Source organism: Haemaphysalis longicornis, unplaced genomic scaffold (genome assembly GCF_048455015.1).
Source record: "Haemaphysalis longicornis isolate Haplotype H1 unplaced genomic scaffold, Haemaphysalis longicornis Haplotype H1 scaffold_4, whole genome shotgun sequence".
In the NCBI taxonomy this organism is placed as follows: Eukaryota; Metazoa; Arthropoda; class Arachnida; order Ixodida; family Ixodidae; genus Haemaphysalis; species Haemaphysalis longicornis.
In genome coordinates, this window is record NW_027526361.1 from 180,427,810 (window position 1) to 180,451,271 (window position 23,462).

The 23,462-nt window shown below is 47.5% G+C and overlaps 1 protein-coding gene across 3 annotated transcripts in view; it reads left to right on the plus strand.

The window, feature by feature from the left end:
• LOC144180688 (carboxypeptidase M-like) overlaps positions 1–23,462 on the plus strand; it is a 51,497-nt gene that overhangs the window by 5,783 nt on the left and 22,252 nt on the right. For 2 of the 3 annotated variants that reach the window (XM_077708980.1, XM_077708982.1), the window contains exons 1-4: positions 5,532–5,599; positions 6,527–6,770; positions 11,082–11,176; positions 20,338–20,510. In XM_077708980.1, the coding sequence (XP_077565106.1) occupies positions 6,566–6,770; positions 11,082–11,176; positions 20,338–20,510 (473 nt within the window). In that variant the 5' untranslated portion in view covers positions 5,532–5,599; positions 6,527–6,565. Of the gene's footprint in view, positions 1–5,531; positions 5,600–6,526; positions 6,771–11,081; positions 11,177–20,337; positions 20,511–23,462 lie in introns of those variants that run through there. The other variant, XM_077708981.1, reaches the window with a different exon arrangement.

Sequence of the window (23,462 nt, forward strand, 5' to 3'; positions counted from 1 at the left end):
ACACTGAAAAACTGCGCGATTTGCGCTTACTGCTACATGGCCCCCGAAACCCAAAAAGTAACTAAGTATCACTTTTGCTTACCGATACTTTTCGGTGCCTTAACGCGTTTCAAGAACCAAACTTATGCTGAAAGGGAGCCTTTTCGCGAACTTCATGCTTTTTTTCGGCAGTCAAAACTGTCGAATGGATGCTAGCTGGTACATTATACCGGGCGGTGACGTTCTTCTTTCTCGCCAGAAGAGACGGCATTTTAAATTTCGAGCTCGTCTTGAAAAAACAAATGTTTTTGTATTCAGGCAGCAGAAATCATCCACGAACTCAGACCACACACATCAGGGGACACACGCGACTACACGCCGGCAGGCAGGCCTAGCAGCTAACCGACACCACGCTCACACGTGAAAGCCGAGGAGAGATTGCGGTGCGTGCGAAATTCGCTAAAGTAGTGCATTTCGTGGGCCGATTTTTCAGAAAAAGGGCAAGAAACCTTGACTCATCAGAGTTCCGAATTCCTTACATCCAGGTTAAGCGTCGCAACTCCTTCGTTACACGGAGGTCACAAACACATGGTCTTCAATGAAGGTGGAAATGTGGAATTGAAAACCTCCGTTAAATCCAGGAATTTGTTACACAGAGGTTCGTCACATCCAGGTTTAACTCTATACAGTGGGAAGTATTATGGCCCCCTAAAGGTGGAGGATGCATTAGTAGTTGAAGGAGACGGTAGAAACAAAAAATTACGCCCACCTCCCATCGCGGGAACCCTGGTGTGATGCGACGCTGAAGGGGGTTCCATTGTGCGTTTCCGTTTGGTCGATTACTCGAATGGCGTGAACAATCGTCGGGTAATGCGAGGGAGAGAGAGAGCAAGTGTCGCGCGGACGACCGTCGACTGAGAGACCGGCCTGAGGGCGGCACTCCGCTTATATGCGCAGCGCGCCCGAAGGAGAGGAGACCGCGGAGAGAGAGGGCGCTGCAGATGCGCACAGCGCGCTGACGCCGCGCGCAGCGCCGCCCAACGGCGGAGTGAGAGAGCGCGCCGCACTGCGGGCGCCGCACTGCGCGCTCCACAGATGTTGGGGGAGAGTGTTCGCTATCGGAGAGAGGAGAGGGGGTGAGCGGAGGAGAGACGCAGCTGTGCGGACGCAGACGACGACGACGCAGGAAGGACAGGGCCGCCGGCAAGAGATGCTTCTCTCATCGTCGCATCTAAAACCAAACTAACATCATATGTAAGTGCTGCCTAGTGCCACACGAATATTTAAGCACTGCCCACACCAGGAGTGCCGAAACTGGCTTGCCCCCGTTAAAGGAGTGAAAAACGTGGAAACTTCGATCCGACTTGCCTTAAAGACACTAATACACACATTACTTCTCACGACCGAGCGAAGTTTTTTGCATTGTCTTAAAGCGCTTCTGAGATGGATTTCAAAGTGGTTTTCTTCGTGTCAAAAATCTACTCTCTGGTTCTTGTAGAGGCAAGTCCTAAACTAGTGAGCATATTTGCTCACGCTAACGAAACTTATTACCCCCAAGAGACGACTGTTTGTTGGCTCGGCAGCTTACGAAGTCCGACCTCGTCTGAGGCGATCGAAGCACTCATTTTATGGTTGCCCGCCGGAATTCGCTTCAATGTCCGCGATTTTTCACGGCGGTGGTTCTACCCACGTCTGTTTACACCGTTGTCATTACCATAGTTACTTCAGCGAGTGTGTCGCACATAGGATGACGACGATTTTTTTGTGCTAGCTTTCCTATTCTTACAGACTTTGAGCAGGAAGTAGTCTGTATACCGTGATTACAGGAGTCGTTTTTGCTTCGCGCACCGTCGCTACATAGCTCTCTCCGCCGGCGAAGTGTACGCTTGCATCCGGGTTAGATTACAGCAAATGCACTGCGCTCGGCGCTTCATACAAATAATTAATCTATGATGTTGTTTATTACGTTATTTTTGCTATAAGATGCTCAGGAGTATGAAAAATTACCTTTTTTTCTTTCAGAAGACCTAGCAAAATCTCCGCCCCTAGTCCTAGCCTTCCACCCTTCCAATGGTTCAGATGCGTTTATGAGTCAGCTAAGCTCTTTTACGCTTTTAAAATCGTGTTTGCAAGGTAATATAGGTAACTGCGGAATGATTACAATATATATTACTCATTTTATGTCGAAATGCTTAGCGGAAACGTTAATTCTAGTTAATGCGTTACTTGGTGCTAATTGTTCTCACTAAATGGTGAAATCGACATCGTTTTATTTTTTTTAACTCTGCGGCAGACGTCTACGACTTTGTTAAAAGAAAGTTATTGTATTGTGAGAGTTTAAACTAAAACGTCCGAGATTCAAGCTCTTTCAAGCGTAGGCGAACAGTTCTGGGCAACAAACTTTTGTGACATTTGCTTCGAGACGAATTCGTCAGATGCCGCTACATGGCAGCCGGTAAGCCGGAATGCATGAAACCGCAGAGTTAAGTCGGTGGAGTCCTTTTGTTTTCAGTAGCATATGACCACTGTTAACACGGTAAACGGTAAAGCGCACTAAGGACACTAGGTTCACTCAGAAGGCCGAGCGCGCCAAACCACATTTTCGTGCGATCATGATTTGATGGGAAGAAACGAAATGAAATCTTTGGCTAGAGTTGTCATTACGGGATGCGTATGCTCTTCACCTTGTCGCGACCGACGCAGAGACAGTCAGCCGCGACAGTGTTTGGGCTTGAATTTATTTATTTATTCAGCCAGCGTGAGCGCACGTGAGCGTGCGCCTCGTGATCACGAGCATGGCCCGGCGTCGTCCAAACGCTACGTGCCCGACTTCGCCGTTGCTCTCTTGGCGCGCCATTCGCTGAAACAACGTCGACGCTACGCTCGAAACACACAGGAGAAACACAGACGAGGGTCCAAAGAATCATTTCAAGTGCTCGAGCAGCCAAGAAAACAAATGAAACTGGTGGAACTCTTATACCAGAAACAAAACGCCGAGCGCTCGCACTGCGCACGTCGTTGCTCATGCGCTCACTGTATCCTTCCGCCGAGAACAGGTGAGCGTCGAGCCGGGTGTGTAATCGCTTTACACTTCGGTAAAACACAAATATCTGGCACTGCATTAACGGAAACGCACACGAAAGATGCTTTGATAGCTTTCTGGTGTTTTTACGCTCGTTAAAAATTGCTTAAATCAACGTCGGACTAGTACGTCACATATTAGTTCAAGAAATAGCCGTTGCGCTCCGATACCATCGACCCCCAAAAAACCCCATCTCAGGGGCCCTTTAAGAGTAACACACGCATAGCTTCCCTTTCTGGCAGCCTTGACAATGAAGTGTTCCGAAACCACATCATTGAAACAATAAATGCAGCTTTTCTGCGCGGCCATACATAACTTCCAAACGTGCCGCTCGTGCAACGAAAGCCTTATTGGCATACCTAAAAGACACAAGTCTTGATCAGACTTTGTAATTAGTTAAAATCATATGTATTCCTGTACATCATTATAATCATCATAGTCATCGCATTCATCTGGCGTAGCAAACCAGGCATCTTAGCTGGGCTGACATGGCCAGTTTTCATTAAAGATTGTTCTCTCTCTCTCTCGCGATGTTCAAACATTGCTGATGGTACCACAGAGACGCACCAGACAAGGAGGCATCCACACCTCCTGATTTCGTGCACCCCGTAAACGAGATCTAAGAGAGCTGCGTAGGTACAGAATCGTATAGGTTTACAGCCGCTTGCTTCGAGACATCTGTTAGACATGCAAATTTGAGGCCAAGTCTACCAAAGCACGAAGCTAACGGAGGAAAGAAAATGAAGGAAGCTCACGCTAACGTGTAAGACCTTAAGGTAGCGGAGCTGTACGCAACCTTCACGACCATCACCACGGTTTAAGACCACGATTGTAGCCGATTTGCTTATGCTTCGCTGCCGGAACGACGTTTACTCCATCTTTTTCACCGGATATCCCCCACCCAGTATCCAGCAGAATGCAAATACTGCTAAGAACCTGGTACACTACGACATATCATCCTAGAGTGTCGAAAAAACATGCACCCACCACCCCTTCCCCGCATTTCAAATCCCCCAGAGCAGTGGAAGACACTGCTGTCCAGCCCCTGCCTCTCGGACCAGCTCCTGCTCATCGAGAGGGCAGCCGCTGCTAAGACAGCTTATGGATTCCTGTGAAGAGGGAGCCACTCCTACAAGAAAACCGTAAACGCTTTCACAATAAACGTTTTTTTTCTCTCTCTCTCTCACTCTCTCTCTCTCTCCATCTTTTTGTTGCTATAACGTCGAAGAAGAAGCAAATTGTTGGAGAAGCAGAACGAACGAATGGAACGTGCGCACTTAAACTATGCGCCCGCGCTTGCAACGTGTACCCTATCGCGCGTTCTTTTTCGAGCAGGTGGCAAGATTCCTCTCCCCACAGGGACAGCGCAGTGATAAAGCCGTTAGACTCTAGGATACTAACTCACGGTCGTAGCCGAGTGAGTAAGAAGACTGACTGTAATTTCGTTGATCTACCAGGCACAGGTTCAGAATCCTGCGGTGCTGGTGATTTCTTTTCTTTACACTGCCATACTCAGGTTTGTGAAATGCCAGAAACAACGAATGGCTAAACATCTTCGCTGTTAAAAGTGTTCTGCCAGTTTCTCTGGCATGAGGAACACCGTTCTTCTTATAACCGCGAGTGGTCGCCAGGCTCGCCTTGCAGGAAATTCCCGGCACGGGTGTCCGCGTGCGACTACACTTCTAGATGCAAGGTCACCGCTTTGCTTATGGCTGTGCAGCAAAGAAAGGCAGAGAAAGGAAAAGAAAACCTTTGCTCTGTGGAACTTCATACGGTCAGAATGCGCCATGCAAGGCACGCCGAAATACCCACAAAACTAAACATATTCTGGCACCGAAGCGTCAGTTACCCGCTTTTTTGTGGCCATTCGCACGGTTGTTGATCGAGCAGAATGGGAGCTTACTGCTCCAAGCAACTAGCGTCTGTCAGTGCTCTGGACGCTTTCCAAGAGCCTGACCTTCGAGGGCACGTCTACCACACGACGACTCAACGTCATGCGAAGTCGAGCCCCGTTGCCTTGTCATGGAAGGGATGAATACCGTGCGGTTCGTCGACACATGATGGTCGGATGGACTATTACAGCCGTAGAAGATCCGCCTTGCCTCGAATGCACAGCCTTTCGCCCTGTGCTCTCCGCGAAAGATCCCAAATTTTTACTGCAAGTGGTTAAAAGCTCAGCTGATGAGATAGAGAAAGACTAGCGGTGCAGGTGGCGCAAACTAACGCCATGGCGTGCCGGTCTCCTCGGTGCAATTTTTGATTCACTGTACTGCGCAACTAGTACCCATATTTTATTGTTTGTTTTGTGTCTATTTATATTTTTATACTACACCACCCTAGACGGCCTAGTACTGTTGGCGGGAATTTCCAAATAAATAAATAGAAAAACTGTGGTAGATTTCTCTGTCATAGGAATCGGTCAAACACGAAAGTGAAATTGGCAGCAAAATCTGCAGCTGCGCATGGTTTGCAGGTCGGCGGCTGTCTTGTGGGTGTGCTTGGCGAGCGACGTCCTGCTAGCGGGTCACTTCAGCAAAGGTGCGACCACTTCGGTCTTGCTCTGTGGTGTGTACGGCAGACGGTTGCGTCGGGACCAGCTCAGCCTGTGGAACGCGGGCGGTAGACTGCGTAGCTTGAAACGTGAACGCGCGAACGCGTTCCGCTTCCCGCTGGCGTTCCTCTTCGCACCAAATCACTCAAGTTCGCGCCATTCGCCCGTCGGCGTCGCTACGACGCAGCTGAAGCCAACTGCCGGCGTCATGATGCACTATTCGCGGTCTGCGCACATTAGTTTCTACGTTTTCAGAAATCCTAATGCGCTCTCTGTATCAGTTGCTCCTAATTGTTGCTAGGAAGCGGAAACAGCTGGGTTTCAAACACGTTTTTGGTTAAAAATATGGAGAGGTGTAACATTCGGTCCTAGGAACGGTCATAGAATGAGCAGTTAGAACAGCATTCCTGCCTTAACTCTTTTAGAATGTATACAAACATTAAATTACAAGCCAAGAGAGGGCCCCATATCAACTATACTGCCACAGTGATCCTATCGTTTGAAGCTTTTGGCGCCTGTTCGTCATCTCGCCATCTCGCCGCTTGGGTATGCGCCACGGTGCCTACGATCGGAGCGGAAGAAGAAGAAAAGCTCGAGGAACGAGATTGCCGTTCGGTCCCGACCGTGGGTAGCTGTGCTCTGTGGTCTGCCGTGTCCCCACTGGTACGGATCTGCCCATTAGATGTAGTTATTGCCATTTACTCGTAATGCACTTGTCTGACTCCAGATAGCAGGCATAGTGTTCCATCCTCCTAACGATCCCCCATTTGGGTGCAGTCCAAATGCATCGCGCATGTCTTGATATCGTCTGTACTATATTATCAACATCATCTTGTAGTTCTGTCCGCTATTGTTCTCACTGAAGACTGTACGAGAGACCTATGAGCTCCTCAGCCGGCACACTTCTCTCGCAGGACCAGACAAGCCCATCGCCACCAGCACAACCAGCAGCAATGCTCTGCCTGTCCGGCCACCGTGACTGCCTGACATCCCCGCCGCTCCTCCTGCTCCTCTTACTGCTGCTGGGAGGAGCCTCGTGTTACACGCCGATGCAGTTCAAGTACCACAGCCTCGAGGAAATCAACTCCTTCATGCATCACTTGGTCTCCGAGCACAGCTCTGTCGCCACCCTGCAGCTGCTCGGGAAGACCAACAAAGGTATTGCTACGACGACGACGCTTACGCTGCGGAGGCTTTGGAGAAACGTAAATTGTCTATTTCTGCGAGGAATTCGGAACGCTTTGTAGTCACCACATGGTTTTTAACTTTAAAAATTCACGCATCTCCACGAAGTGAATCATGACGAATGGGCGAAGCACTGCGGATCGTTCTTACCCTAAATCACCCGTGGCAATGAGTGACAACGCGTGTGTACAGCATATACAATTCCAATGCAATTGAGTCCCATACAATTCAATTTATTCCAATCCAATCCATTTCAATCTAGTTCAATCAATTTCAATCCAATCCAATTTAATGCAATCCAATGCTCCTCGCGCATGCGCAACACTGCACACGGACGCCAAGCCCCGGACAGAACGAGGTCCTAAGGTGCTTCGCCCCTAATAACATGTACGCACGGGCGCGAGGGAATACTTATCCGTGGATACGTAGTGAAATTTTTCATCATTTGTGTTCATAATAAAAGCAAGGATTATTATCACGTAATATCACGGTAAGGCGCATTACAAAGCTTTGAGGATGCTCCTTAGGCGGCCTCAGAGGTTGAAAACGATTCTTATGGAATGCCGAAAAGATTTCACTGCCCCAAAATCCGATGCTATAGGAAGGAGGCGAAGCTGGTTTTTAACTGCGTACGTTTCCGGCGCTAAGCCAACTACAGATGAAGTTAAAGTCGTTTGCTCGAGTTTGCACCTAGTTTCAAGGGTTAAAAAGCCTTGCAGGAACCAAGGCACAATTACAAGAAGAGAGAAACCGCGCCACACGGCGCTTAAGACACGCATATCGCACCGTCCGTCTCTCCGTGCCCTTGTTCTTTGTTTTCTGCAGCGCTTTTTAACCATTACAGACAAAGAAGCTGAACACGGGAAAGGCAGACTACCGTCTTGTCTTATTAACGACGAGAAGCTTCATAAGAAGTCAGTAGTGCGTGCTTCAATCGTTTTCTGTTTAACTTCTTCGTTTTTAGTTTGCTGAGAGCCATCAATGTAAGCAGTAAACAATAGAATTTTGAAGCTATGATAAGGGCTCAAGATTGGCGGAGAGGCCACTCCAAGCTTGTCCTCGATTACTGGTAGCTAGCGTGCGCAATGGAACCCAATCGGTTCTTTTTGATTGTGACCGGCCTGCTGGCGCCGATCCGGCTGCGTCAATTCCTGATCGCAAACTCGCGACTGCGAAGCGACTGCGACCGCGAATGCTGTCACTAGAAAGCTGGAGGAGAAGCGCATGGCTATAGACTTTCTCTCTGGTCTTCTCTGCGTTCTGTCAATGTAAAGCAGAAGTAGGGCAACATATTCTCACAACTTCCACTGCCAGATGACTAACCGTCCTATCCTCCCTCAAAATTTACCCGCCCATCCACCCCTCGCCACCCCTCCTCATCCCTCCAGAATATCGAGAGGTTCTCTATCCCCTCCCTATCCCCCGCAACATGCACCCTACCTATCACACAAGCCGTCGCCTGGTGCGAGCGCGATACCATGCCCAACACTTCCCTCCTTGCTCGGACACGGTATACTTTCATGCTGCAGAACAGCAACCCCGCCATACATACATCATAGCAGCAGTGAACCACACCCCAACCCCCTCAACTTGAGCCACATTCCGCGCTGCCCATCCCCACGGGGCGGAGGAAGCAGCAACTGCCCTGGCCACCACCCTCCACCCCACCACTAGCCTCATAATAACGGATTCACAAACGGCCGTTAGTAATTTCTGCACGGGCATCATTTCGCCCCTCGCCCACAAAATTATCTCTCTCCCCCCTCCTGAACGCACCATCTGCCTTTTGTGGACTCCTGGCCATATGGGCTTTGGCGGCGCGGAGAAGGAACACGAGGCGGCTCGAGCTTTGATGTACCGGACCCCTCAGAAGAGCCCCCTCCTGGCTTCCCGTCCCCCTCCTCACCTGGAGCGACTGCTCACCTTCCGTGAAATCACCCTCCCCCACAGGCTTTCACGCACCACCCCTCCACCCCCTCACCCCTCGTTATCCCTAGTTGAATCATCCCTCTGGAGACAGATGCGAACCCATTCCCTCCCCACTCGATCTATCCTCACCCGCATATCGCCATCCCTCTTTCCCACCACCGCTTTTCCACATTGCGGGGACTACGAAGACACCCTCAAGTCATCTGGCACTGCACCGCCCTGCTTCCTCTTCACCTACCCAACCCCCCTCCCCCAGACTCTTGGCTGTCTGCCCTCGCGCGCTCGGACGCCCAGTCCCAGTGAGCCCTGGTCGACAGTGCTCGGGCCTATAAAGCTGCGCTTCCGCTGCTCAACCGTCCGTACTAAGCCTGGCCAGGAATAAAACGTGTTTCTCTCTCTCTCTCTCTTCTCACAACTTCCAGAGGGAAGCAGTGACAGGCATCTGCGGCGCCATGGATAAAGAATTTGACAATCGGAAATAAGATGCGGCGAGCGTGGTGGCTGGCTGGCAAAATTTCGCCCCTAATGGAAATCTTTTTTTCATCAGGCCGCCATCCGGTCGCCTATCAGCAATGAAACTAAGCCCTTCCTTGCAATCTTGAGGAATTGGTGCACAAATGTGGTGCATTTGTGCACGTGGCCGGGGCTAAATAGCGCTGCGTGCCTGAAGGCTCCACGCAACTTCTTTCACTGGGGCTACATGAGCCCCTCTTTGAGTCGCCATGTGTGTCAGCCAGTTAGGAATAACAGACGGATGGACTGCGGTGTAAGTGGGACAGGGCAGACTGCAACAGGGTTGAGAGGGACTTAGTATTGCACACGGGGGGCGACGGGTGCCGCCCTCTTAGTCCCTCAGCGTTAGGAACGAAGCGCGAGATTTCAAGGGTCTTAGCTGAGCGCCGACAAGCGTGAGCAGTTGCTTCTTGGAGGGAAAACCGCCGTGATTGTGAACGAACGTAACATGAGGGGAAATGTTGGGTGGCCGGAGATTTGACGCTTCAACCGCTCCGTGCCGTAAATGGAGTGCCCCGAAGTGGTTCGTGTGTCTGTCCTGCGGCCGGTTCTTTTTAGCCCGAAATACGTGCGCAGGTCCGCGTGAAATTTTCATTGAGAGTAGTAATATGCCCCATAGGCTCCCGAGTTAATCGAGAAATATGGTAACCACGCGTAAACAATTACACCATCGCCTAACACATCGAAGCAAGAGACGCGTTCCGTTGTTAGCGCGGGGCCTTGGTAATTACAGGAGCCGTGTAGAGACGCGCTACAGGTCTACTCATTTGCTTCACAATCAGCCTACCGATAATGAAATTTGTTCACTCTAAATAAAACCATGTAAAATAGCAGAATTCAGTTCAGCGTGCTTTATATTTTAAATTATTGCTTGCGCGTGATATCCATCTCGAGCATATCGGATGATACTTATTTCGAATATTCTTAAATTTTTTAATGAAAATTATTTGCAGGAAATTTGTAATTCTTATTTCCGAATCATCGAATATACCGGAGTGTTCTGTTTCCTTCGATCTTGATATATCTGTGTCCGACCAAAAAAAAACGCAATAAACTAGTGCACTACTGAAGGTGCTAGCCAGGGCATGTAAAGTGCTGCAGAACATGTTTTGTTAAACTGATAAGCTGTTTGAAATGGCCGCGAAGACAAAATACGACTGAATTCCCTATAGAAGAACTGGAATTCGGCAGCTCACCCAGCTCGAACCACAAAATACCTTTTTTTTACGAAAATATCAATGGAGTATTCAAATAACTTTTGAATTCCGCGCTGCAGTGACGTAATATGGGCGGATTGGAAAACCAGCGGAAAAAGGACGCAAACACAAGGAGAGGCGAGGCAATAGAACGCCGTCGTATCGCCTTGTCTCTCCTTGTGTTTGCGTCCTCTTTTCGCTGGTTTCCCCATCCGTGAATTAGTACCAACTGGCCCAGCAAGCTGCACTTACTCAGTAATATGGGCAGGAGTGACGTAAATGTGCTAGTGTTGAAACATTTTTATCAGTGCTTAAAGTGCATACTAGCATTCAAGTTAGCCTACAATAAACTGGTACTAGAGTCCCCACTAGAATAGCGCGCCCATCTTTCCTGGCAGTGTCCTAGGTCAACGGCTGTCAATGGCCCCAACAAGATTCTGTGACTTCATAGAGAAAGCGACGAAAACGACTCTGAAGTCGCCACTGGTTCATTAGTTTTCTCTAATGCCTTGGTTATTTATGTTTTTTTGGAGATGCGATACAGTCGGTATCACTGTTGCAGGGACAAAGCAGCGCTTGTAACTGCCCGAACTCCTATGTTGCCTTTGTGCATTTGAACCGTGACATCTGTCTTTGCTCCGTGCAGGGCGGAGCATATGGCACCTGATACTCAGCGCCAGGGCCAAGCAGGACGGCTTCATTCCCAACCTGCACATTATTGCGAACATCTACGGGAACGACGTAAGCACGCCCTGGTCGTAGTGCGCGGCGAAAAAAGAATGATCTCAACACGGGACGTTACGAAGTCGCTGCTGCGCGCCGATGTGCACAGATGACGGCTATCCGTGCAATGACGGAAATGTAAACAAATATACGAAAAAACACGGAAAGCATATGGAAGCAGAGGAACGGGTGCCTCCCATTCTCGAGTTCGTTTCACGAGCTGTTAGTTTACCATGAGCACTGAACGTGTCCTTAACTTAGTGAAACCTTAACGTAAACGTGAGAAATCAAACGTTTCGAAGTTCCATCGCTGGGGAAAAAAAACAGAAAACAAAATGAGAGACGGCTGTCGGTTATGTCGTCGCTCTGAGGGCCGGGTGCCGTAAGTGAAGCCTACGGAGCCACTCCACCGAGCTGCGGATTGTCCGAGCTGGGGATAATCTGTTAGAAAACGAATTTTACACGCATTTCTAACAAAAAAGGGTAGGTTTTTGGTGCCGAACGTTTTGCGGTAGCAGCCTTAGCAGTTGAAAGGAATACGCAATACAACACAACAAAAGAAACATAGGCGTTTCAGCACTTCTGTGGGGGCTTGCCGAGGAAAGCCTGTAACCCATGTCACACCGTCACCGCATAGGAAAATGCTACTAATAAAGGGTGCTATAACTTTCACATGTGGATATAATACTGATCACATTGCTCAAAAGATGTCTTTCCAGCAATCCATTTGTGTATAGTAGTGCGGGTGAAGACAAAATTCTACAGGGACACATGGGACATTACGGAGGTAATGATAAATGTCCTTGGCCAATGATACTTCGACATCAGACTTCTTACAACGCTCAGGAAAAAGTTCCTTTCTAGCAATGCAACAGTGCGTGGTTGTGAAGCCGACACTACAGGACACCTGGGTGCGCTGCATGGGGATATAGGAGATTTCACGGAGTAGTCATTAAAAATGTGTAGGACTTCAAATTTTCTTATAAGGCCTCTTATAGTGCGCTGGAAAAAGTGGTTTTAAGGAACACGTTTGCATGTAACAGTCGCCCAATTGTTAAAAGGGCCCGGTTTATGGCTCTTCAAAGGATTCATTGGGTTTTTTGGCGTTATTTAAAGATGGGCTCTAAGACCGTCCTGCTTTGTTATCTGACTGCTTATATTGCGCGTGTATAAAAATTAGCAGTGGCTTAGCTCGGCTATGCCAGGATATACGTAGCGTCAGCTAAGGTTCAGTTGGTTATTCTTAGGTTTCCTTGTTGTCTAAGGTTAGCTGATTATCAATCAATCAATCAATCAATCAAGAGCTTTATTATCACAAGACAGGAAAAAGGTTTACACACTATTTGGACCGATAGCCAGGAGGCTAGTTTCAGGTCCAATGCAAAAATACACATACAAATGAGTCGCAGGTATCCACCAAGGTTCGAAGATAAAGAAAATGAACAAAATAGGCAAGGAATAAATGAAACGCAAAACAGTATAAACATCCACTGTAATCACAATCGCATCATTAAACTGCATTCTGTTTATCCAAATAAAACATCTTGCAAGACAATTTGAAGTTCCTCGCAGTTTTCACTTGAATAGGTACATCGTTCCACTCTTTGGCACCGTAGAATTCAATAAGCCTTTCGCCATAAACGTTATGACATATTGTCAAGTTGAAGTTGCCGTTGGATGCTTGCCTAGTGCTCCGAACAGGGATAGAAAAACGTGCTAAGGGTACAGGGAAGATATGGTTTATAATTGTGTTTACTAAAAGAGATATTTTGTATTCCCACATAGTTGAAAAAGAAAGTACACGAAATTCCTTAAAAATTGTATTGACAGGACGGCTGAATGCAGAAAATGATATTATTCTTAGTGCTCGTCGTTGTAATCGATATAAAGGCGTAAAATATGTTTTGTAGGTAAGCCCCCAGGCTTCCGTACAATAAATAATGTGGCACTGAAATAAAGTGAAGTATAAAGATCGTAACATACTACATGGGAAGAAAGACCGCGCTTTGGTTAATGTGAAACAACTAAACGCAAGTTTTTTACACGCCTTTTGTATTTGTTCTTTCCAATATAGGTGTGAATCAAAGACAACACCCAGATATTTGAAGGAAGTTACATTCTCAATTGGTTTGTCGTTTATATACACACTAAAATAACTATTATCAATTACTTTTCTCCTCGACTGAAAGATGACACATTTAGTTTTGTCGGTATTTATGGTTAACTTACTTTTCAAAAACCATGAGTAGATACTGTCCATTTCAGCTAGTATGGTATCTTGCATTTGAGATAGAGAATCACCACAAAATATAATTGCGGTGTCATCCGCATACATTAGTATTGTGGAGTTCTGTATTGCGAGTGGGAGATCATTTACATACAAGGAAAATAAAATAGGACCTAAAACTGATCCTTGCGGAACACCACATGTTAAGTCACTGTATGAAGAATGGTGATTATCGATTACCACTTTCTGTTTTCTAGATGAAAGATAGCTCGCAAAGAATTTAAGGGAGTTGCCAATTATACCATATTTTTCCAGTTTATTTATTAGAATTGAATGATTAACCGAGTAAAAAGCTTTCTTAATGTCCAAAAACACTCCTATTGCCAACTGATTTTTGTGAAGAGCGCTGTTTATAACTTGAGCAAGTGTTACAACGGCCGAGGACGTAGTTCTGTTGGGAACAAACCCATGCTGCTGCGAGCAAATTACGTGATTTTCCTGGAGATATTTTTTAAGCTGTATAGATATTAATTTCTCGAAAATGGTATTAATTACGCTTAACACAGATATTGGTCTGTAACTATTTGGATTGTTCGGATCTCCAGTCTTATAAACTGGAACAACTCGTGCAATTTTAAGTAAATTTGGATAAGAACCGGAGTTAATTGCATGATTAATTATATGATGAAGGGGAACCGACAGAATGTCAATGTTTTGCTTCACTACTTTCGCTTGTATTGCGTCATAACCGACAGCTTTATTCTCCGATAGCTGGTTTACGATATTTATTATATCTCCCTGCGTTACTGTATTAATATTGAAAACATTATTGGTCATTGGAAAATCTTCAGCTTCGTCTGCGATAGGTCCGTTGCTAGCAATTTTACCTATGTTGGTGAAATAGGTATTGAAATAATTACAGACATCAGTAGAGGGGTTGTCGGGTACAACAGTATCTTTCCGGCTCGTTCCGATAACATCATTTACAATTCTCCAGACCTTCCTATTATCACCCCCTTGACGAGCGATAAGATCTGTGTAATATTGTTTTTTTGACCTCCTCATCATTGCGACCGATGCTGCTAAACCGACTGCTGCTAAACCGACCGATGCTTACTGCTGCTAAAACGATTTCCAATCCAATCTAATTTAATCCAATCCAGCCAAATCCAATCCAGTCGCGGCGGCGGCGGCTCCGGTGCGCCAGCGGTGCCCCGTGAGACGTCACTGCTCCTCGCGCATGCGCAGCATGGCTCTCCAGGAGCCACGTGCAACTGCTCAACCTCGGCCAGCGTAGCCCACGCTACAAAAGTGCCTTCCCTTCAATGAATGTGTGTGCAGTAGTGAAGCCGCATTTTAAGAAATTTGGTGCATCGAACGGTGCTTAAAGGAGCCATGAAGAGAAAACACAAGTTTGGTTCATTCAAAAGATTGTCTCGTTAGAATCATACTGACACCACTTTTAACGTAAACTTCGCTCAAATAAGCTACATAATTAGGAAAAACGGGAATGGTCATGGGACCCACCAGCTCATTTCCCGCAACAGAACCTATGTCGTCACATGAGCCAAGCTCTGCGATTGGCGGAGGCTGACAGAAGCAGACGCAAATTAGGTAGATCTTACAAACTAGACTAACGAGCGATTTGCGCTTAAATTTAGGGCACATTCTTTACAAAGCAATAAGAATGATGGGACAAACAGTGGAAGTTACGAAAGCACATGTACACATAGAAGTACTGATGCGTTCTGATGTTAGTACTGCGCACAGCATGCTTCGTTTCGCTGCACAGCACTACGGGGCTTGGGGTTGTCTCAGACGACACTGGCCGATTGACGCAAGCAACGGTGTCTTACGGTACCCCATTTGTCGAGCGAGCACTGTTTCAGGGAACGAATATTTTCTCCCAGAACAAAAACAAGACAGCTTTAAATGCGGGCAAAAACAAACCAAACGCTTGCCTCGGTATGGTGGCGCCATCTAGGTTACGGAACGTAAAGAAACGCGGGAACAAACCAACACCGCTGTACAGGGTGGAGACAACCTTTGAACGGTCCCGTGCCGCCGCAATTGGGCCAACGGGCTCAACGCGTTATTCCTTTCGTTTCCCACGAGACCTAGCAACGCGAAACAGACAATATGATTCAAACTTCTTCAGTAAACCGCGTTGCGGCGATAATTTTAGCGCGGTTTTGACACAATGACTTGCTTCGGCGGCGAGCGAGCAACCGAAAATGGCGGCGCCAGCGTATACGTGTCTCTACCCTGTACGGCGGATGCGTGAATGAAGGTACTCTAGGCTGCAGAGCGGTCGGTTTCAGTGATGTCACTTGGGACCACGAAAACGCACGATTGAGCGGGAAAATCAAAATTTTAACCTAAACTGTTTAATTTCTCAGTGAATAAAGCACCGTTTGTATCCGGACAAGCGCTGGGGGCACTATAAAACACGAAATCTTTCGAATAAAACCAACTTGCATTTTCTCTTCATGGCTCCTTTAAGCATTTGTTCGACAATTCCACCATAAGACTTTAATTTTAAGCACTGCTAGGTCAATTACATCAGTCCGCTTGAACTTTTGCACTCATATGTCGCCCCGCTCGGAGCAATAAAACAAAACTTGAAGCCTTTTAGAAGAGTGAGAAAGGGGCTGCCGCAATGAGAGGCATCGCTTCACGCCTGAGGCAAGCTGCAAAATAAGGTTTGAATTTACGCGCTAAGGCAGACGTGATTGCGCATAAAATGTATGCTGCGTTTGCAAAGCTGCTTCTTCCCACCTGAACGTGCGTACTCCCACTTTCGTATCAGTAACAAGAAACAGCCGCCTAGCTGTTCTAAGGTTCTCATCACGGTTTTGCAGTGCGGTGCGGCATTTTTGTTATGATTGTCCATTTCGCGGCACCAGAAAGTTTACCATTCCTTCATAAAGAAAGTTCAGCGAATCGTAAAAAATGGCAGCATCTCCACTCCGTAGATGATGGCAAGGGTTCGGAGTACGGGGACTCGAAATGGCATCCAAGTTGCGCCCCGAGTGACATCCGATTTGTGCGCCGACCGTCATTGGATTTGAGCCGTGAGTTGCGCCTTCATTATTCCCTAAATGAAACTGCAACTCACGCCTCAAATCAAATTTCGCTTCATTTTCGCTTGATGGTGGTATGCGCACGGATGGACGCGGACGGACATTGGGAGGTTCTAAGGTACTCCGCAGAGTTACAGGCGAGGGAGTAAGCCGTTCGACTCTCGGGTACTACGAACTCACGGTCAGAGCCCAATGGGTAAGACGACTGACGCTAACTCTGTCTGGTCTTCCAGACACAGGCTCGAATCCTGCCGGTACCTGTGTGATTTTTGTCGATTGTAAATGCTATGCGCACGGGCGTGTACGGATATTGTGTGGTCTTAAGGTACTCCGCACCCAAAAGACAAAAGTGTGCCCAACGTTCGCTAAAAGTTCGCCGGGCGCCGTGCGCGAAGCCCACGAAGCCACTCCGCCGAGCTGGGGATAATCTGTTAGAGAACCAGTTTTGCGGGCATTTCCAACAAAAAAAGGGTAGGTCTTTCGTGCCGAACTCTTGCCGGTAGCAGCCTTAGCAGTTGAAAGGAATACGTAATACAAACAACAAAGGAAACTTAGCTGTTTCACCACTTCTGTGGGGGCTTGCTGAGGAAAGCCTGTAACCCGTTATGTCACACCGTCACCGCATAGGAAAATACTTTTAATAATAAAGGGTGCCATGACTTCCACATGTTGATATAATACTGATCACATTGCTCACTTTGGCCAATCTCCCTAAGTGCGCATGATTGGCTTGACAAACGTGCCCAGGGGGCGCTGGGCGGCAGTCGCGAGGCACGTCCACATGAGCGCTAGGCATTTTCTTTATTTTGGTAACTGCCTGGCGGTCCCCGCGAAGCCCTTTAACGTGTGCCGAAACGTCATCACACGGGCGCTTTCGCTTTCCGCCTTCTTCAGAAAGGCAGCCACAGGGGAATAGATGGAACCCGCGTCCTTGGGCTGAACAGCACAGCGCCTTTGCAACTGAGCCACTGCAACGCGTGCGCACAAGAATTAAACGTGTTTTAACAACAACTTTTTGATGGACGTCACGAAAATAGTTTCAAACTGCCTACCTTTTCGATAGACTTGAGCAAATCACCGTTAATACAACATGTCCAAACACGACGGCATAGCCTAGAACGGCAGGTCAATAGAGTGCCTGTCCACTAACCCACCCTCGATCTCACCTCCCCTCCCTCACTTTCGCGTGTGGAAGCCCTGCGAAATCTATATTTATCGCCAGCACGAAGCGGCGCTGCCTGATTTGCTCTTCGCGGCAGATACGCCTTCCGTTTCTGCTCTGCTTTCGGGGCTTTCTTTTTGAAGTTGCCACTGAATGCGTTCATTGCTGCAACTGAAGGAAAGGTGGCCAATGGACGGCGCTACACCGCTGTACTGGTGCAATTATAGCGGTCGAAGGAGGCCAAGACCTGGGTAGAGAGAAAAATCTTTTGAGCAAGTTTCAAAGTTATCTGTGCGGCATAAACTGTAAGTTTTGCTGAACTACTTTGCGACCCCCTAATCTGAGTACTGGATATGCTCCTTGACTACGTTCTGTAAGCATTTAAAATTTGAAAAAAGCTGAAAAAGTGTTGCGGGGTCCCTTTAAACATCCGCAGCTGGCGAAATCATTCAGGAGCTCTTTACTACGGCGCGCCTTGTAGCCCAGCTTTGCTTAGGCGCGTTACACAGCACAGTGAATTAATCATCAGTCATTAACTTCGTATGCGTCTTCTCCAATAAAATGGTGGTCTTCCATGACTCCTTCCCTTTTCACGATTACAACGCACATTCAGCACTTTTTCTAAGGACATTTTTCTAACTACGAAATGCTACGGGCATCCTTTAAGAAAATAGGTACTGCGCTACAGGCAGGTTCCACCTTGTATGTGAACACTGCGAAGATGTATCGGCGCGAACCCTGCATTGTGTTTCTTTACTCGTGTCTTCTTTTTACCGTCTGGTGGCGCGCCGATGTCCTACCTGCGTTTAAAATGAAGCGCGTGGGTCCTTTCCTTTATTCTGTATGCCGCGCACGCCATCTCATTTTATAGGGAGAATGTGTGGTCCTGTCGTAACATGATAATTAAGAATGTTCTATTTTAATCGCCGCTGTTTTCGACCTGATTGGATGGTTCTAGAAATACTCACGCGGGAAGATAAATTCTCGCACGGCAAATTCTTGGGCATTCGATTCACCGACACTCGCCTGTGCACGTCACTTTGTTATCTATTGTTTGAATTCTTAGTGGAGCACAAGTTCGCGCTAATAAACTTTTGTTCCTTGAAGAAACGTAGAAAGCCATAAAATCTGTGCTATAATTCGCCGTGAGAAGTTGCGGTCCCACAATGTTAGGCCTAATTATTGCGTTCTCTCTGCAACCTAGTAAATGCGATATTGCCCGCGAGCAAGTTCTACAGACTTAAATGGGGCCGTGCATACAAACCACACGTTTGGTTTATCAAAGAAGGCTGCTTTGTAATGTAACACTGATACACATTTTATCGCATACTTGAAACAATCAAGATATTCAAGCAAACAGATGAAGCATTCGCGACTCCCCAGCCACTTTCCGGTGACGTCGCTATGACGTCACAGAATCTTGCTTGTGTGATGGTCGGCCGCCGGCAAAAGCCACCGCAAAAAAACGTAACTGTGAGGTTGTAGTGAGCCTTATTTACAGGCCTCTATAGTTCCGTTTGATCACATCACTTGAATGCGAACGCGCAGTTAACGAAATGACCAATATGTTTTTAGTTTTCCTGCTATTGAATCTTTACTGGCGCATTGTTGCGCAACATTTGAAAGTTTTATTCAATATTCCTGGCGTGTTTTATGCGTACAAAAATGTAGGAAACCCACAACACTACCGCGTAAGACTTGAAGGTGCGAAGCTGCACACAACCTTCACGACCATCAGGAAGGTTTAAGTCCACGATTGAAGCCGATTTGCGTCTCCTTCGCTTCCGCAAAGATCTTTACTCCATGATTGTTGCTATAAGTGTGAGCTTCCTTCATTTTTTGTAAGTGATAATCATTGGACATCACCTTGGAGGGGCGTGCGCTATGACGTGCCTTTCTGGTTCCGAGCAAGTGTTGCCGTGATTACGGCTAGCGCTGGCGTTTTTTGTTTTTTTTTTGCCAATCTTGGCCAACCTCCCTAAGAGAGAGAGAGAGAAAAACTTTTATTTCTGGCGAGGCTTAGTCCTAGCGAGTGTCCCTTAGGTGGGGAAGGCGCGCCAGGTAATCTTGAGCCCTATGTGGCGGTCAGGAGTTTTAGAGGATCTCCCGGTCACCTCCAGCCAAGAAGTGGGAGGGTTGGGTAAACGGAGCGAGGGTAAAGAGGGGCATTCCCAAATGGCGTGTGGCGTGGTAACTCGAACGCCACATACCGGGCAGTTTGGGTGGTGATATAATGTGGGATAGATGTGGCGGAGGACGTGTCTGGTGGGGAGGGAATGGGTCTGTAATTGTCGCCATAATCTGTCCAACGGTGAAGGAAGAGACGTGTAAGGGGGCGGTAGTTCTGGTCGCTGTAGGCGGTAATGTGTGGTAATGTCGCTAAAAGTAAGCAGGGGTTCGCGAGCGTTTCGTGCGCCGTGCTGTGAGACGTGCATATGATTGGCTTGACAAACGTGCACAGGGGGCGCTGTGCGGCCGTCGCGAAGAGCGCACACATGGGCGCTAGGCATTTTCTTCATTTTGGTAACTGCCTGGCGGTCGCCTCGAAGCCCGCGCTCACGTGCGCGCGCTCCGCAATTTCTAGGTATTTTTAACTGCTGACGCAAAAAATTATGATTTTCTAAATACCTGAGTGGGCTCCCAGAAGATAGCTCTCTCAAAGGGAGAAATGTTGTCTTGACGGCCCCTTTGGACGTGTTTTCTGCAGCTGGTGACGCGAGAGATGGCTCTGCACCTGGTCGAGTACATGGTCCACAACCAGGAATCGGACCCGGACGTCCACTGGCTCCTCAACAACGTCCGGATCCACGTGGTGCCTTCGGTGAACGTGGACGGGTCGGACGCCTCCATACCTGGAGACTGCAGCGGCATGACCGGAGGGTATACAACGCACGTGGCCGAGTGGTCAATGCAAAGCGCAATTCCGAAGTTTACATCAAAGCGGCCCTGAAATCAGTTTGCCACTTCTTATTTATGGATGCCCTTTGTACTTACGTTGTGCAATGCGTTATATGGCTATGTCATTGAAGCCTAAACCAGTATTCAGTTGGTTGGTATGTCTGTCCGGATAGGTGTGGTATTATGCAGTAAACACAATACAATAATAACAAAAATACGTTTCTGATAGGAAAGCCCAACGTACCTCTAAGAAATTACACTACTATCTGACATACGGTTTGACAATGTGACGTACATTTAGAAGGTTATGCGGGGTACATTTAGAACATTTTGTCGTATCCTTATGCGCAGCATTTAAAATTAGTTCGCCGACAATGCCATTAGACATATTCAAGCGCTATCATTTAGATTAGTCCGCTTAAGCTATCCCAAGTAGCGTAACTATGTGTTTTTGAATAACTAAACCCGCCGATGGTTTTAAAGAGGCCATAAAGACATAATACAAGTTTGTTTTATTCAAAATATTTGATGTTTTATAGTGCCCCCTGAGCTTGTCCGGCAGCAAACGATACTTTATTCACTGACAAATAAACAATTTAGGCCAACATTTGATACTCCCGCCGAATCATGTGTTTTGGGACGTCTTCGATGACGTACTCGGGGTAGGTACTTAAGCTACAGTGGCTAGAATAGCCACTGTACTTAAGCGAACGTTAGATACTGAATATGGCTGCAGTGAGCGACGAAACGCTCTTTTTACTGTCAGTCCTGTTAGATGGCGCTACGATACTTCTCAGGACTCACTTTGTTTTTGACCCTATTTGCACCTGGGTAGTTTTTGTTACGGTTGCTAGTAATCATTCCCTGAAACATTGGGTATGATCGACAAACAGGGCCACAGAAGACCATGTCACTTACGCCAGTTGGCCGGTGTGAGATCAACGCGCCGAACGGCTGTGCAGCTATAACCGGCATAGTGCGTGCATTACGTGCGTGAGTCTGCGTTCGAGTCTGCGTTCGTAACTTCCACTTCTCACCTCGCCGTTCGTACGGCTATAAAAAGAATATGCATTAAATGTAGGCTCGAATAGCTCGTGTTGCAAGCTTATAAGCCCTGCTTAACTTGCGTCTGATTTGGCCAGCCTCAGCCAAGCGCACAGCCGCGCATGATACGTCATAGTCTCTAGTGTTAAAAATGAGCTAGTGGGGCGCATGGCCACTCTTTTTTCTTAATCATATATCTTATTTTAGTGAAGTTTGCGTTAAAAGTTGCGTCAGCGTTACTCCAACGAGGCAATCTTTCGAATTAACCAAACTTGCATTTTGTTTTAATGGCCCCTTTGAAAATAACGTACGGGCTGCACAAACAACCCAAAAACTGCTACGGAGCACTGAGCAAATAAAAGCAGTCGCACGGCCAAACTGTTAAGGAACAATTTAGAGAGTTTCTTGCCGCCTGGTGCCCGAACTCTGGTTTCAGAGTGAAAGGCCTCAAGGCGGACCACAAACTCAGTGACTGATAAGCATTGCGATATCACAGGGCGCACAACACACTGTAACGTTGCACGTGTGCTTTATCTGGAGCCGTATCACATGCAAACGACGGAGCACAAGTGTATTCAGAATGCCAGCAATCTGCAACAGCGTGCGCAAGATGCTTTGGCAATCATGGGCCATAAATGAGGGGCAATAATTTATGCTTTTTACAGCGAAGCTGTTATCCTCTCGTTGGTCGGGAAATTTCGTGCCCTAAACAAAAAGTTCAGGCAGGATCCTCGCCCAAGACCCCACAGCGCATGCGTCCGACTAGGCAGGACCCAGCGTTTGCGCCAGAGAAGCCCAGCGCAATCTTTCTTTGCAATCAGGAATACAGCTTAAAGTTCAGTATTCATTAAAAAGACCACAAAGCAAGCATCGCAACCTTCAGTATACCTGATAAGGCCCTGTGAACAATGGGAGCCCCCCTGTGTCCTCCTGGTAAATACTCGGTTTGCAGCTGCTCGGGAAAGGCGGATTAACGTCATTCAAGGGCGAGCGGATGCCTCAGGCTCTGCCGCCATGGAAGCGGTGAGCAAGTGACGAGCCCGCCTAGACGACGAGGAACATTTCGTACCCTCCCACATGAGCATTTGCACAAGCTTCGCTGGACACCCACTTTCGCCGGGCGAGATGGCGGGCATTTTTCAAGGGCAAAGCCTCATATGTCTCTTTGGACAGTGACCATGAATGAATCCGGCGCCCACACAAACGGCATAAAACTCAAGGAGAGAGAGATAGAGGAAACTTGACTCTGCAAAAAAGAGAGCACGTGGTAAGATTCCTTAAAGATCCCTTTGGAGCTTGCTGCCTTCTCCGCACGTTCCACCGGCCAAGGCTGAGTATTGCTGCTGGGGCTGGGCTGTTCCCTCTCCCACGGCTCAGGGGAAGGGTTGGGGATTGGGCGAACTTTCCAGTTTCTTTGCCAGGCCCACATCTTGTGGTAAAGGGTGCAGATCTCACTCAATGTTAGCAGGTGGGGCTGTAGAGGGTTGGATTGAGGGCGGGAAGTTTAGATAGGTGGGGGAACGTGTTTGTTTGCTAAAGCCTGAGTTCATGCTCCTGTTACGTGGTGATATACCAGTGGACGGGATGTAAAACTCAAGGCCAGACGCGTACCAAAGCATGTCAGCTGGGTATCAGATATTATTAACGATTGTCGAAGTAATTATGGATTTTTGATATGTAGCAATCATATTAAGGTGTAATAAGATGGTATTAAGGTGGATTAAGATGAGTTGAGACAAATTAATCATTGCTTAGTGGTTGTTAGTAATGATAAATAGGGTAGGATTAATGATGATTAAGGTGGAGTAAGGTTAATTACAATAGATTAAGTTAGATTCGTTAGATTAAAGAGGATTGGGACGGATTAGGGACCTTAAAATATCGTGACTG